The 15,947-nt window shown below is 37.5% G+C and overlaps 1 protein-coding gene across 1 annotated transcript; it reads left to right on the forward strand.

The window, feature by feature from the left end:
• The first annotated feature begins 287 nt into the window (after positions 1 to 287).
• Positions 288 to 4,901, forward strand: LOC149266057 (disease resistance protein L6-like). The gene is made up of 4 exons (XM_089394767.1): positions 288 to 1,005; positions 1,353 to 2,451; positions 2,561 to 2,911; positions 3,022 to 4,901. The coding sequence occupies exons 1-4, from the start codon at positions 455 to 457 to the stop codon at positions 4,735 to 4,737; spliced, it is 3,717 nt and encodes a 1,238-aa protein (XP_089250893.1). The 5' UTR covers positions 288 to 454; the 3' UTR covers positions 4,738 to 4,901.
• The last annotated feature ends 11,046 nt before the right edge of the window (positions 4,902 to 15,947 follow it).

Raw genomic sequence — 15,947 nt, forward strand, 5'->3', positions numbered from 1 at the left:
AAAAACTACCCGAAACCCTAGTAATAATGTTCCATCATGAACCAAGAAAAATCAAACACGTATGCACTTTCCGTGTTTCCCGTGACAAAAGTGAAACACAGAAGTGTTTGGAATATTTCAATCAAGAAACTTCCTGGAATGTGCCAACCAAGCAAAAGAGTCTCGTGATGGTGGAACTCTTAATTATTTCGAATATATTTCAATTAAGAAACCTCCGGGAATGTTCCGAGCAAGAACCCTGTTACCTTACTCGTTTTTTTGGGGGTTGAGATACACCACATCCTTTCCACCCATAGTGCGCGATAAAATACTCGTTTGGCCAAAAGGGGCTCGGATTCGGCTGCAGCTTCTTGCTTCCAGTTTTGGATAACCGCCTCACCTATTCATCTTATTCATTGTGTCGGCGGTTCTTCTTATTTTCAGTCCATCCATTCATCCCATTCCGCCTTCTGCAATGGCAAACCTATCCACCCCACCGCAACAGAAGGGCGATGCTTCATCGTCTTCTGCCTCCACCTCTTGTCCCCGATATGATGTTTTCATCAATCATCGGGGGCCCGATGTTAAAAACACCTTCGTTAGCCATCTCGACAAGCGCCTTCGTGAACATGGATTGTGGCCGTTTCTTGACAGGCCTGAACTGCAGGCCGGACACGACATCAAGTCTCAAATCGAAGCCGCTATTCGAGTGGCTTCTGTGCACATCGCGATTTTTTCTCCGACTTATGCGAAATCGACATGGTGCCTCGACGAACTAGTCCTTATGCTCAAGTCCGGGGCTCCCATTGTTCCAATATTTTTCAATGTCGAGCCTTCTGCGGTCAGGTGGAACGACAAAAAGGGAGCATACGCTGAAGCCCTGAAAGAACTCGAGCAGAAGACAAGCAGCGACCCTGAAAATAATGGAGAGAAGCCACGCCACGACTCCGCTACCGTTCAAGGCTGGAGAGCTGCTCTTTCTCATGTCGCATATCTGAAGGGTTGCGAACTGAAGGGCTTTAATGGGTAAACATTTTTAACTATTTCGTGTCCGTTTTAGTTCCTTGATTGGTATTTGATATTAATTAAATTTGATTAAGTGAAGGAGTTAAAGTTATTAGGTTAACAGTTGTAGTTTCGGGTACTTTGAATCAGTGAGAGACCTGTGGTATTGAGTATATCCTATTACATGTGACCAAATTTGGGGATTTCCCATGTCACAAGTTTTGGGGATGTTCTGATGTTTCCACCATGTGGTTTTTGAGAATAAATCATAGTGCATATGTGTTGTTCTTAGATGTATGATTGTTATCCTTATTGCTCTACCAACACTTCATATTTACCCAAGCGTTTCTCATTGGTTACTCATCCAGGAACGAGCAGGAGCTGCTGGATGAAGTTGTGCGAAACGTATTGAAAAAACTTCCAAAAACACCACTTTTTGTGGCTAAATATCCAACTGGTTTGGATGATAAGCTACAAGACTTTGAAAGTACAGTGCTGTCGCAGCAGGGGCAGCAGCGTGACGTCCAGGCCAGGGTTGTGGGAATTATAGGTGTTGGTGGTATTGGGAAAACCACTTTGGTGAAACAGATCTTCAACCGTAGGTGCTCTGAGTACGATGGATCCTCCTTTTTATCTGATGTTAGTGAAACTGCAGCTAGAAAATCTCTGGTTGATTTGCAAATGAAGCTCATTAAGGACTTGACACACAGGAATATTAAAATTGAGATTGTGGACCAAGGTGTAATAATCCTTAAACGTTACCTAGCTTGTTGTAATGCAATGATAGTTTTAGATAATGTAGAGAAGCCCGATCAATTGGATGCATTCTTACCAATTAGGGATGTTCTTAGTTCCAATAGCTTGATAATAGTTACCTCTCGGGACAAGCATGCTCTCCTATGTTCAGAAATAGCAGATTCATCAATTTATAAGCTCAGCGGGATGAATAGAGCACACTCCCAAGAGTTGTTCTGCTCATATGCCTTCAATCGGCCACATCCACCACCAGGATTTGTAGATCTGGTGGAACGGTTTGTATGGGCCTGTGATGGATTCCCGTTGTCATTGAAAGTTACTGGGGCTCTTCTTTGTGGAAGAGATGACACATACTGGAAAGAGCTATTGCATGATTTTCACAAGATACCACCCGCGGGCATACGGGAAACGCTCAAAATTAGTTATAATTCCCTCGACCAAGAGTACCAGCAAATATTCTTAGATATGGCCTGCTTTTCTATAGGAGAAGATATGGATACAGCAAAAAGAATATGGGGAGCGGTGGGGATTTCAAATTTAGAGAGCAAATGTCTTCTGGAACTGGACAGCGGAAAGCGGATAACAATGCATGATCAGGTTAGAGATATGGGAAGATATACTGCTGCGGAAAGAACAATGCCCCATCGTCTTTGGTGTCACGCCACCAACAATAACAATGTTGATAAGTTATTTGAAGAATCGTCGTGGTCTGTAAGTGATTCAAACATTCCTCTCTGGTTCAAAAATTTTAAAGTTGTTTTGTTCAACGCAAGATCTGTGCCCTGGATACTATCTATCTTTTATTTTTATGATTGAATAGGTCACAACCGAAGTTCGCGGGATTTCGACGGTTCATCGTGTAGATGGTTTTCATTATGGATTCGGTGTCCGTTCAGAAATGTCATGGTACAAAAGGCGTAGTCAGGAGCTGTTGGAAAACTGTAAGTGGGCACTGTTCAATACAGACCGTTATCATGGTTTGCGAATTCTTGCAAGTGAAGATTATTATGTAGAAGCTATATTGAGGAGGGTGCGGTCACCACATCTCATATGGCTCCGCTGGTATAAATGCCCCTATTCTTCCCTGCCTTCTTGGGTTCCCCTGGAACATTTAAGAGTTTTAGAAGTGAGAGGAAGCAGATTGAAGACCTTGTGGCAACAGGAATCTCAGGTACGCAATTTTGCGTGTTTATACTTATTCTTTTATTTCGATTTCAATCTCAGTTTGTAGATGAGAATCATCTCGAAATCTTTCTTACAGTGGAAATGTGGACATTGCAGCCGCCTCTCGAGTTGCGAGAGTTAAACATCTACGCTCCCTTTTCAGATTTTCCAAAGTCGATTGGACAACTGAAGTACCTTGAAAAGATTGTTGTGGATTATGATGGGACTGTCCAAATCAAAACTTTGCGAGAGGAATTTTGTTATATGCACTCTTTGACATGCCTGGTCTTAAGACAATTCACAAGAATGAGATCGTTGCCTGATTCGCTGGGAAAGCTAACAAATCTTCAGCACATCGATTTGTCTTATGCTACCAGTTTGGAGATGCTGCCTGATTCCATCGGAAAGCTACCAAACCTCCAGTCCATTGATTTGTCTTATTGTTCCCGCCTGGCGATGCTGCCAAATTCTTTTGGGAATTTGGCTCGACTCAAACGTCTGTCTTTGAAGGAATGTAGGAATGTGACCATTTCCAAAGAGACACTTGGAAATATTACCACGCTGGAATTCTTGGATCTTTCATGTTGTTCCGAGGTGAAAGAATTGCCTCCCCAGGTCGCACATCAACGATTCCTGGAAAAATTATATTTGTTGGATGCCGAGTTAAAAGAATTGCCAAGCGGTATTGGAGATCTATGCAACTTGGAGGTTCTGCATTTAGGGGACCATTTGTTGGAAGTGCTGCCATCTTCCCTCGGTTCCCTCAATAGCTTGAAGGATTTGCGGGTGAGCAATTGCCCGCGATTGAAATGCTTGCCGGATACTTTTGGACGGTTGACTCAACTGACACGGTTGAGTTTGGTTTCTTGTGGGATACAAAAGTTACCACAGGATGTTCTCCTGCTAAACAATCTCGAATACTTTCACATAGGAGATTGTCCATTGGACGAACTTCCATTTAAAACAGCAGAACGAGAAAGAGAAACAGTAGCAGCGTTGAATGAATTGGACGACTCCAATGGCAAATGTATCTTTGGTTTGGAGAGGCTCCGGAGATTTGAACTGGTTGGAGTACAGATAAGGGAGGTAACATTTCCTGAAGGAGTTTGCCGAAACCTTCAAGAACTTCGCTTGATTGACTGTAAGGAATTGAGGCAGATAGGAAGGCTTTGTGGTATCTATGATTGTGAAAATGTAAAGGAGCTCACCAGTCTTGAAACGTGGACATCATCTTTGAAGAGCTTGTGTGTCAGTGAATGTAGCAAACTCAAGAGCATACAAGCTTTGGAACACCTCCCAAAGCTTAGAAGTCTAGAGGTTAGTTATTGTGATGAGATAGAAGTGTTGCCATCTCTGGAACATCTGACATCTGTGGAATTCATGTGCGTCTTTGGATGTAGTAAACTAAAGACCATACAAGGGTTGGAACACCTCACAAAGCTTGGAAGCCTACTTGTTGATGATCTCGCTGAGATAGAAGAGTTGCCAGCTTTGGAATATTTATATTGGTTGGGGGTTAGTCGATGCCCCAAGTTCAAGTGCATGCAAGGGTTGGAGCAGTTCAGAAAGCTTCAACATTTACATGTTATAAGTTGCGCTGAGATAGAAGAGCTGCGAGGTGTGGAACATTTAGGGTCCTTGCGAAAACTTTGTGTAAGGTACTGTCCCAAACTGCAGTGGCGCGGGCGAGTACTGGAGCAGTTGCGCCAACGATTGAAAGAAGATTTCATATATGTAAAAGAAAGCAAAGTGAAGAGGCTGTGGTCCGCTATTTGTGGAGCGAGAGAGTGTGAGGGGGATAGAAAAACAGGAAAAAGAATGAAGAGCATGTGAAATTAAGAGCATGGGAAAGTATGTATATTTTAATATTTTTATGTTAAGGCTTATTGCATTTGCCTCTGTTTGTTTTGGTGACGTTGCTCTTGGTTGGTAGTAAGTGGGTTGTATTGGGTTCATTTAATTTAGTTGTTAGATGCGGTGGAAGACACATTGTTAGATGCGGTGGCAAAACTTCAAAACTCTAACCATTCGAACACTGCGTGGTTGTCAAATTCTGTTTTGGTGAGGTGTTATTTTAAAAGAGAAACATATTTTAATAACCAAATCTTTAAATAAAATTATTTTTATTTTAAAATTTTATTTTGTTTCTTGAAAAAACATTATATTTTTCATTATATAAGTAAGCCGGTGCTCATGTTAAATTTAAAAAATGAAAATAGTTTATTTTTTAATTCAAAAATATTTATTTATTAATGATAATGTAAATGAGCATGAAACTAGTTTATTTTTTAATTGAAAATTATTTTCTCATTAATAAGTTGATTAGTTTTAGACAAAGGTTTTATTAATATTATTAGTTAATCATTTAAGTTGGTTTGTAACTAATTTTATTATCAATATGGAGTCATTTTTTAAGACATAAATAAGCTATAAAACTCACTTTTTAAGAAATAAGCTATAAAACTCATAAAAATAGTATTTTGCAATTTAATGTTATCAAATGAAATAAGTTAATTTTTTTGTAATTTGGCAGGACATTTGCAATAAGTTAATTTTTTTGTAACCCGATAGACATCAAATGAAAAAGTTAAAAATTATTAAAATAAATAAATTTTGATGAAAACTTTTAACTCAATTTTAATAAAAATTGCAGTTTTTATTTTATTTTTTCTCTAATAATATTTCATTTATTTTCAATTCAATTCAAAATATTCAAAAATAATTCTTTCATTAAATTTTAATATCTCTTTTACTTTTTTTTTTTAAACATTAAAAAAATTATATTAAACATAATTTAATTTACAGTATATAAAATTTAATTAAAAATAAATAAATGAGTTATATTTCCATAATTTTATTTACAATATATAAAATTTATATAAAAAAATGAGTTCTATGTCCATACATTTTCATGGCTAGAAACACAAATAGGATGCCTTTTGGAAATGAAAGCATTTGAAATAATCTTTGTTTGTGAAAAGTAATGATCATATTATGTATTGAATAAACAAGTTTTTCAGATTAATATTCTAATATGGAATTGAGCCTTATAACATGTCTATGTTATTTTAGATATAAATGTTAAGCTAAATTGGCAAATGTAATATATTGGTGTAGAAATAAAGAGCAAATGAAGTAAAGAAGTAAAATTATTGTTAAGATTGAATATTGATTTATATGTATGTTAGTGTAGTTCTTAGTTAAGTTAGAAAAAACATGATGAATATTCAATATGATTAATTACATTTTGTTTAAAGGTAATTATTCAATTATAATTATTAAAAAGAGGGATTAAATTGTATATTTTTAAAATAAAAAGAGATTTAAATCCACTCAAAATCAAGTTCATGTGAATAGATAGTGTTGTTAAATTTTTTTTTTGAACATGGAGTGCCCTAACAATACACTCATTCACTTTCAATTCAAAGTTCTATGGGCATTGTTTTTCCTCTTTGAATTTTATTGTTTTTGTTAAACACACATGGGAAACATAGAATAGGAAAGATAAATCATGTGAGTTCATTTTTTTATTAACATCAGATATACATTTATAGTACAATATGTGACTCTTGGGTTTCAGATCCCAAGGTCTCTTGGACTTCTTTTGTCCATTCAACTTCCACACTAACCATTTAGGATTAGGTGTCCAACATTCCCCCCTTAATCCGAAGGGTTATGTATGAGTCCAAGAAGAGAGCTGTAATACAACATGTGCAAAAAATGCATGGCAGCACTAGGCTGAATGTGCTCTTATGAAATGTTGGTATAAAGGGCAGTGGTTTAAGGATGACCACCAACATTGGAACACTTAGTGCAGTTCCCGGAACTCTTCCAAAACTGGCAAGAAACTGAAGTTTTCTGCTAGAGGAAGTGATCCTGTTGTTTTAAAGAGGGAAACCTTCAACCATAAAAGGGAGGTCTCACCCCGCATAAAAGGTAAAACTTCAACCTGAAAAGGGAAGTCTCAACCTGTGATGGTTTAAGGATAACCAACAACTCTGGAATGCTTAATGCAATTCCTGGAAGTCTTCCAAAACTGGCAAGAAGCTGGTGTCTTCTGCTAGAGGAAGTGTTCTCAATTGTGTTCCCGGAACTCTTCCAAAACTGGCAAGACGCTGAAGTCTTCTGCTAGAGGAAGTGTCCCAGATTGCCAACTGAAGGCATGTTCACGGACATCTTTGTCTCTGGCTACAACTCTGAAACTGGTGTGGCAGGTTGTGGCTCAGGCTCGCTTGATGTGGCTTTGAAGCTTGTAGATGACCATCATTTCCCCCCCTGTCAGATACAAGGTGAGATGATGGAGAAAACTCAACTGCAAGACTGTTCAATATTCTGGAACAAGTTCTGACATGTGTTTGGAATATCTTCTTGGTTGTTGATGCCCATTGCCAAGAAGCGATCCATCCAAGATGAATCTTTGTTCTTGCAGGGCGTTTGTTTTTGAAGCATCTGTGTGAAGAATGACTGGTTTTATGACAGTGCTTACATGGTTGAAGATCAAAACAGTCATCTTTCAAATGGCCAACTCGATCACAGTGTTGGCATTTCATGATCTGTTGTTTTTGTTATTGTTGTTGTTGTTGTAGAAGAGGGGCAGAATCTGGAACAACTGAAGCTGAACTGTCATCAGAAGCAGGTGAACTGTCATGAATAAATCCAACACTCTGAAACTGAATGGGCTTGGCATAGTCTGGAATATGAAAGGACAAGTCCTTGTCATATCCAAGACCAGTTTTGTGCTTTTTGTGGACAAGCTATTCCCAAGGTCTGATGATGGGCTTGGGAAGTGCAGACTGAGTTTCTGCATCTGCATATACAACTGCTGCTTTATTTGAATGAACTGTAACATTATTAACATGCTGCTGATGGGTGGTTGTCTCAATGTTCTGAACAAAAGCAGGTTCAGAATGGTGTCTATTTTGATGTAGTTCTTCTTACTGTAGCTGTGATTCAAGCTGCAGAAAATCGATCTTTTCCTGTGCATCATGCAGGCAGGTCTGAATGTCACAAAGAGTGTCTTTGCTAACATTTACCTTCCCACCAATAGTGGAGTGTATTAGTGTATTCAGTAACTCTAATACATCATCAAATCTAGCCATTGTCTCAACAAAGAAATGAACACTCAGCAAGTGTAGACAAACCCTAGCTATTGAAGATTTCAAAAATTAAGAATATTAGTTTGAAAAATACATTGTCCAATACCAGTCTTTCAGAGATTCTGTTCTTTAAATTCTGTAGAAATTTCACATCTGACTAGACTTTGTAGCTGATTCCTTCAAGCTTTATAAAACTTGCCTCTATATCCCTTGTGGAAGCTCAGGAATGCAAAAAGAATAAAAAATCCGTGAATACCAGCAATGGAGACACAACTCAAACTCCATGAATATACACAAGGGTAGCTCGACCTCTTCCTTCAATGATAAATCCAAGAATCTCAACCCCTTTTTTTATATTGGAAATGACCCCAATGATGTAAAAAACTTCACCGAAGGTATTCAAAAGGCACTCAACTAATTCCAGCTAAGAATTTAGCCAATCACTAACAGATTTGTGTCCAGCAAGAATGAGAGGCTCAAAGTCCTTCCAACACAGATACAATAGATATGTTTCACCCTTAAAATGCTCAGGTATACCAAGATACGCTTTGTATGGATGCACAACTAAATGACTTCTTCCTTCTTTGAAATTCGAACTTCAACTACAGGAATGGATTACATATACCTCTGATATATCAACTCTAATAATAACAGAGATCTGAAGTAGAATAACCAGCAAATGTTGGAAGAACAGTGGTTGTAGATAAGTGTTATAACATCAAAGAAGCTCCATCATTACAGAGAAAACACCACAGTGATAATATATGCAACGTATTCAGCTCCAAGACAGAGAAATAAATATGGAGTGTCTTCAATATGGAGAATGCAAAGTAAAACGCACATCAGTGAAAACTTGATCATTTCGACTTCTTGCAGTATGAAGCTTTTTTTTTCGCTGGCTCTCCAATCGAATCTGTAAGTGCTGCTTCTATATTCATGTGAACATCTTCTCTGTCAGCTCTCCAGTAGAATGCCAACTTTCAGAACTCTCTCTACATGAACTACAACATATTGATCCAATATTTGAAGATGACGTTTATGATTTTCTTGGCTTAGAGAATTCAATCAAAAAGTTCTGCTCATATGGATCCACTGGCTCTGACTGTGTGTCTGAGCAAATTACTTTCTGGTCTCACAAGCTAAATTTAAACAAATCAGGAAATGCTTGAGATGATCCATTTTCCCTACACGTTTGTGTAGACAAATTGATCGCGCAAATTTCTATTCCTTCCAAACGCAATCAACGGAGCATATTAATAATACTAATGCAAGTGCCTCTGAAGCCACTTTCTATAACTCAACAGCAAATCTAATAGAGGCCGTATTTGAATGGAACAAACATTAAGGCCTCGAAATGGGAAATATAGAAAAACTAAACGCTGTTTATCCATGCAAGTACAATATTCCTTCCCTTTATACACATGCAGAAACAAATAGCCAATATTCCTTCCCTTTATACACATGCAGAAACAAATAGCCTATATTTGAATTATATTACATGACGAAAGGATAACTCGAATTTGAGATGTCTATCTTCCTCGTAAGTTTCCACCGGAGTAAGAAGGATCTCTCTCAACTGTTGTTGATCAGGGGGCAAGTAGACCACATTAGGGCTCCGAGAAAGGTTGGAAGCAATCTCCTTGGCAGCCTCGATACGCCTGAGTCAAAGGGCAATAAATTTCTGTTGCTTCTCTCTCGATATCACCGACGATCACCACAACTTCATTACCAATTCCATTTTGCACAGTAACTCTCCACTCGCTCTTGGCATATTTAAAGAGAGATAGTGGGCACCTTTGCCTTTTGGCAAAGTCTGGTAGTCTTATATTCGTAAATTGGCATGTACTCCTTAGTCAACTTAACAAGTATGTCCGAAGTGATGGCGAAGAAATTCTCGTACAAAGAAATTAGGACAATTACAAGAAGTTTTGGTAAGGTCCTGGGATCCGGCGGGTTCGGAACAGTGTATAAGGGCGTGCTTGAAGATGGGACTATGGTAGCAGTCAAGAGGCTCGAGATCGCTAGGCAAGGTGAGAAGGAATTTTACTCAGAGATTGCGATATTGGGCACAATCCATCACTGTAATTTGGTGCAACTCTTGGGTTTCTGCTCGCAGGGATCTGAATCCAAGAGAGTAAATACTAGTGTAAATAGTCAGGATCAACAAGTCCATTCTTCATTTTCAACCAAAGAAGGCGGAAATAATTCTCTGTTTATAACTGATAGTGATAACATAGGAAAGAAAATGCCCGTCGATTCAAAAAGAATGCATGAACTTGAACAAGGGATGGTTGATGTTTATGGAGCTGAGAAGCATGCAATGAATTCTGGACATAGTCGGCCCGATTCTTCTGAATTTGTAGAGGCTTGTGCAGTGCCCAATAGTGATCAGAAGTTCCTACAGGAGACGTTGAAATCTAATAATGGTGCACTACTGTCAACAATGGATTGGGTTGATAGTCTAACCAACATAAGCATTGGAGATCTTTTGAATGAGGCATCGCGCACAGAGCATGGCAACAACTACGAGTGCCATTCTGTCAACAGTGGTGCCTGTCCTCAACCGTTTCTACATTATATGGATTCCTTTGATGCTGCTATTGCTGCACAGGTCCAGAAGTTCAACCTTCTCTTGGATATGGCGGAGCCTCCAGTGAAACCTTTGTGCGGTGGAAAGAGAATATTTTGTCGGCAATGGAGGGCACGCAGGGTTCAGAAATTAGAGATGATTTCAATCACAATCATAGTATGGACAGTGTATTGGCAGGTCGGACCAGCGCTTTTATGAAACATTTATGGATTTTATGTCAGGACAGCCAGAGAGCAATCAACGTTCCTCTGTCAAGTGAATGTCAGGCGCAAACGTTCCCATGTCAGGTGAATGTCAGGCGCAGGTAAAGAATGGCACAAATTGCACTGGGTGAAGGAGCCTTTCGTGTGCAGAGAGCAGAGTATTAAATGCAGGTGGAGCAGCGCTTTTAAATGGGGCATTTATGGACAGAGCGTAGTGGTGACAGAGGCGTTGATGACAGAGGCATTATAAGGCAACGCTTGAAAAGAATATGGCAGAGGGCTAGGATTGCTCACAACAGAGGAATGGTAGTGTTGAAACAGGTGGCTCACAGAAACAGGTGGCTCACAATGGAGCAGGGCAGGAGATCGCCCGCTCTAATACCATGTTAAACACACATGGGAAACATAGAATAGGAAAGATAAATCATGTGAGTTCATTTTTTTATTAACATCAGATATACATTTATAGTACAATATGTGACTCTTGGGTTTCAGATCCCAAGGTCTCTTGGACTGCTTTTGTCCATTCAACTTCCACACTAACCATTTAGGATTAGGTGTCCAACAATTTTTTTATTTTTTTGACTTTTATCCAATAAAATTTTTATATAAACATAAAAGTTGAATATATTACAAAAATAAAAATAAAAATATATTTATCTGATATTATAAATTAACAAATAGGTAAATATTTATATAACTAACTCAAAATAATGATCAAATTGATTGGTATAGCCTTGGCCATTGATAGGAACTAATAATAATAGAGGAGACATAAAGATTGTGATTTCATATGTAAATTGATGAATTATTAAAAAATTAATAATGATTTCTTTGTTTTTTAACCATTTAAACTAATTATTTTTGTATTAGTTGATATCAAAGCTAGCTTCCTTAGCTGTCATAAGGGATCTGTTCTATATTTTTTAGGTTTCCAAATCTATTATATGGATATGTTCTCTTCTTTTTTTTGAACTTATACTTCTATCACATGGGAACTATTGTCTTCAATTAAGGGAATTTTGATGTCTAAAATGGGTCTCCCATTAAAAATAATAAAATAACAATTTAAATAATAAAATAAGAGATGAAATTTTAAAGAAAAAGAAAGTTTTTTTAAAATCATATTTTCAACATATCCCTTTATAATTTACTCAAATTTCAAGTGCATCCTTGAGTACTTATCAGAAAGATTCATCATATTATTTTGATGAAGGGTAAACATAAAGAAGGGTTGACTAAACTTTTCTCAAGGATGGTATTCATGTCATAGGATATCCACTAGATGGGTTGATCAAGCCTTCCTCACGCATAATATTTCCATCATGACAATGAATGGGGATATGTTAGCTAATAACCCTTTGTTAGGAATAATATTGTAATATAAGGGCTCATAGGGAAGGGTTGTTTAGGGTATGATCCTCTTTTTAACCAATATCCTAGGTCCTTGACCATAATATTTTCACTATGTGGGGGTACTAAGGGTGTTCAACTAACTCTTCCTCAAATTCAGTATTGTCATTGAGGGAGACCCAAGGGAAGATTGCATTGACCATTAAGCATAATACTGATGTCATAAAAAATTTGAAGGAATGATCATCAAACCTTTTTTGATGCATAATATACACTAAAGGGGAACTCAAGGAAGGATCAACCAACTTGTTCTTGATCATAGTATTTACATCACCAGGGAGCACAAGAGAAAGGGTCAGTTGGCCCTTTTTAAAGCCTTAGTCATTTCATTGGGGGAGACTGTAAGGAGGGGATGACCAACCCAACCTTGTGCATGGTATCATGTCATAAAGGATCCCAATGTAACTATCAGCCAACTTCTTTTGAGGAATAGTATTCATTGTTGAAGGGGACTATGTTGAAGGTTTGATCAATCCTTCCACAAGCATAGATTTTTCCCTGTGGGGAAGTATGGAGAATAGACGTTTGAACCATCCTCAAGCATTGTATTCTCATCAAGGGAGTACTAAGGGAAGGGTCAGTCTATTAATCTCCTAATCCTAATGTTCTAGAAGTCTAAATTAATTGTTTTAGGATTTAGTTTATTCTAGCATATTTGTCAATTTGTTGAGAGCATCCCTTTGGGTCCTATAATTTAAAGGATCTCAAGGTATTTGAGTATTTTATCTGAGTCTTATACCATAAATAATTGTCAATCCTCCAATGATTTCCAAATAAAAGAAAAATAGAATAAAAAATGAAAAGTGGGCATAAGTAAAAAGAGGAAAAACAAAAATATTGAAAAAGAATGAAAAATTGAACCCCATTAAAACAATAAAAAAAAGAAATAATATTGAAAGCGTTGCAAGTCTAAATGCCACTACTGATAGTTAGTTTTCTTCATCATTACTAAATAAAGGTTGTGTGCAACTTGTTCAAAATGCCATAATGACTAGCTATTTGTTTAATCATACAGTGTAATCATGGTTAAACTTGTTTAAATTTCTATAAATTAGGTTAGAGAATAAAGATTTTCCAAACAGTATAATCTTGGTAAATCAATAGTTAGGTATAAAATGACATTGGTTCAATTGTTTAATATGAATCAATAGGAGAAATAAGTGATCGGATTTGGATAGTTTTTCTTTTTTTATAAATTTCTTTTTTTATGAAAGAAAATAATGTGGGTTTGCTAGTCCAAATGCACCCCTTAGAAGAATAAATGTTAGTTTAGTTAAGGGGAGGTAAAATAGTTGTTTTTATAAATATATGTCTATGCCATTTATATCCTAAGTTTTAATGATAATGAAAAAAGGCAAAGGAGTAGGATGGAATAAAGTGTTTTTTACATGTCTTTATTCCTAACATTTGTCCTAAGTCCAAAATATAAAATCAAAGGTGCATGTCGACAAAGCCTTCTTTGTCGTATTTTTTTAAAGGATAGCGCTTTTCGAGCATCAAGATTCTCTCCCCCTCATGATCCACGGTCCATATGGTTCTTAGGTCCCCTCTCTCCATCTTGCCTTTACCACCCAGGGGGGGTCCGAAAAAGTTGTTTCTCCCACTCGGCCCCATCCCTACGTGGCACCCTCTTCACATTTCGCACCCCCCCTCCCTGGGCTGATACTTCTTACCACTTTATACCCCCTCCGAAACCGCCTTCCCCTTGTCCTCTTTACTGTGTCCCCACCACGACGTTTCTATCACTCACCTCCCGCATGTCACCTAGCCCTTATCCATTTAAATGGTCTCCCGACAAAAATAACCGTTCAACATTAAATTCACAATTCACGGGTAACTATTCAAATTTAACAGTCCCCTGCCACCTCGTATATATTTCACTTCTCAGCCTTTACAAATCTTTGGAAGCATCTCCTCTCTCCCTTTCACTGCTTATTCTCTTTAATTGACAACTTTTAAACAACAACCATTTTCAGAGTATTTCCTCGAACTGATCCTGATCCAAATTTTCAACATTTTGTTTCTATTCCCCTAACAATTCATTCAACTTGAGCTGATTCTCAGTAAGCCATCATTCCTCTTACTGTTATTTTACATTTGATACAATCATGCCTCCAAAGAGGAAAACCCAATATGAACCTATTAATCCATTAATCCATGCCTCCATAGATTTAGATCATATCCCTTTAGCCGATATGGATTATCGGGTTAATGAAACCCAGTGTGACTACGAGTTCTTAGAGATATATTGTTGGCTGAAAGACAAGCATGTAGACCAGACTGATGAAATTGGACTCTGGGAGTCAAACCTTCCCCATTATATCTTCGCTCTGACCTTCCAAGCCCCTGAATTCACTAGAAAATGTCAGGCATGTTATGTCCCTACCCAAAGAGCTATCATGGTCCCATTTGGTGACATTCTCTTTCCCATTACTGCCCAGTCTATAAACCAAATAATGCTAGCTCCCCCTGTGGAAAATAATGCTCATTTCTCCTTAGAAGCCCTCACTTGGCTTTATCAGAAGCTAGATTTCACTACCGAAGCCAAAATCTTTGAGATGTTCTTACCTAAAAATGCCTAGTTACCTAAGAAGAATCCTCAATACCCTTCCTCTATCTTCCCTTATCAAGTTAAACAAATTATATCCATAATATCATACATTTTGGGTTATTTTTCTAATCAATGGGTAGATGAGCCCATTTTAGGTTTCCTCTCCATATTTTCCACAGATAGTAAACCATCCATTGTATTCAATTTCAGTCAATTCTCGGATGATAGCATTCATCAACGATTTCTAAAATTTCCCACAGAACAGGTTTTTAATTACACCTCCATTTTAATTTACATTTTCCTTTATTATCAAGCAGATAAGTTTAATTTTTCCATGAAGAAGCTTGATGATGCAGGATACCAGTAGCCAATGATTTTTTGGATCTCATTGGTCATGACAGAGCAGCGGGAATTCTCTTACAAGTAGTTTATTGTGGAATTTGTTCACCCAACCATGAACATCCTTAACAGTTATAGACAACCCGGAATTAGTGAAGATATCAAAAGAATTTTGCATCTAACAGATCAAGGAGAGACTAGAGATCAGTATTTATACCAAAACTATATAGAAATCAGAGTTTATGGTTGCAAATTAGCACCATACAAACTCCCCAAATACCTCCCCAGGAGAATTTTTTCCCTGGAATACATCAAACAGATGTTAAATTTCAATGACATTCATTTTGTGGTGACTACAAAGAAATCAAGTTCTGCATAAAGACAGAGGTGGGCCCATTTCTATGTAATACTAGGACAACAAGTGAAGAAGCAGACAAAATTATTAAAGAGATGAAGTTCAACCTGAGTTTTACATGGTCTTATGACCCTTGTGGTATTATTTTAAAGCTTAGAGTAACAAATAAAAGTACTCCCTACATCCATACCTCAAGGCCTGAGATATAAAAGTATGCAAATAAGTTGGAATGGGCCGAGAATACCTTGCAGGAAGCTGAAGAACAACTCTTTTCCACTTCAAGTTTATAGACTCCCACTCCTCAGGAGAAAACAAGTAAAAGACAAAGAGATGAGAGATCGTCATCAAAAACTAGAAGTAAGGCCAAAGAGTTCAGGATCAGTTACAGGAAAAGGAAAAAATCGACTACAAGCAACAAATTTGTAACATTTTCTAATAGACCTTCATCATTACAAGGTTAGGAGGAAACAAAGCTAGATTCACAGAATGTCCAAGG

The sequence above is a fragment of the Pinus tabuliformis genome, chromosome 6, assembly GCF_031772625.1.
Source record: "Pinus tabuliformis cultivar Carrire ecotype Pingquan chromosome 6, CPIR1, whole genome shotgun sequence".
Taxonomy (NCBI): domain Eukaryota; kingdom Viridiplantae; phylum Streptophyta; class Pinopsida; order Pinales; family Pinaceae; genus Pinus; species Pinus tabuliformis.

Coding starts and splice junctions, on each gene's coding strand:
- LOC149266057 (XM_089394767.1), top strand. CDS start 455: ATGGCAAACCTATCCACCCCACCGCAACAGAAGGGCGATGCTTCATCG. Junction 1,006..1,352: donor GAACTGAAGGGCTTTAATGG/GTAAACATTTTT, acceptor TTACTCATCCAG/GAACGAGCAGGAGCTGCTGG. Junction 2,452..2,560: donor TTGAAGAATCGTCGTGGTCT/GTAAGTGATTCA, acceptor ATGATTGAATAG/GTCACAACCGAAGTTCGCGG.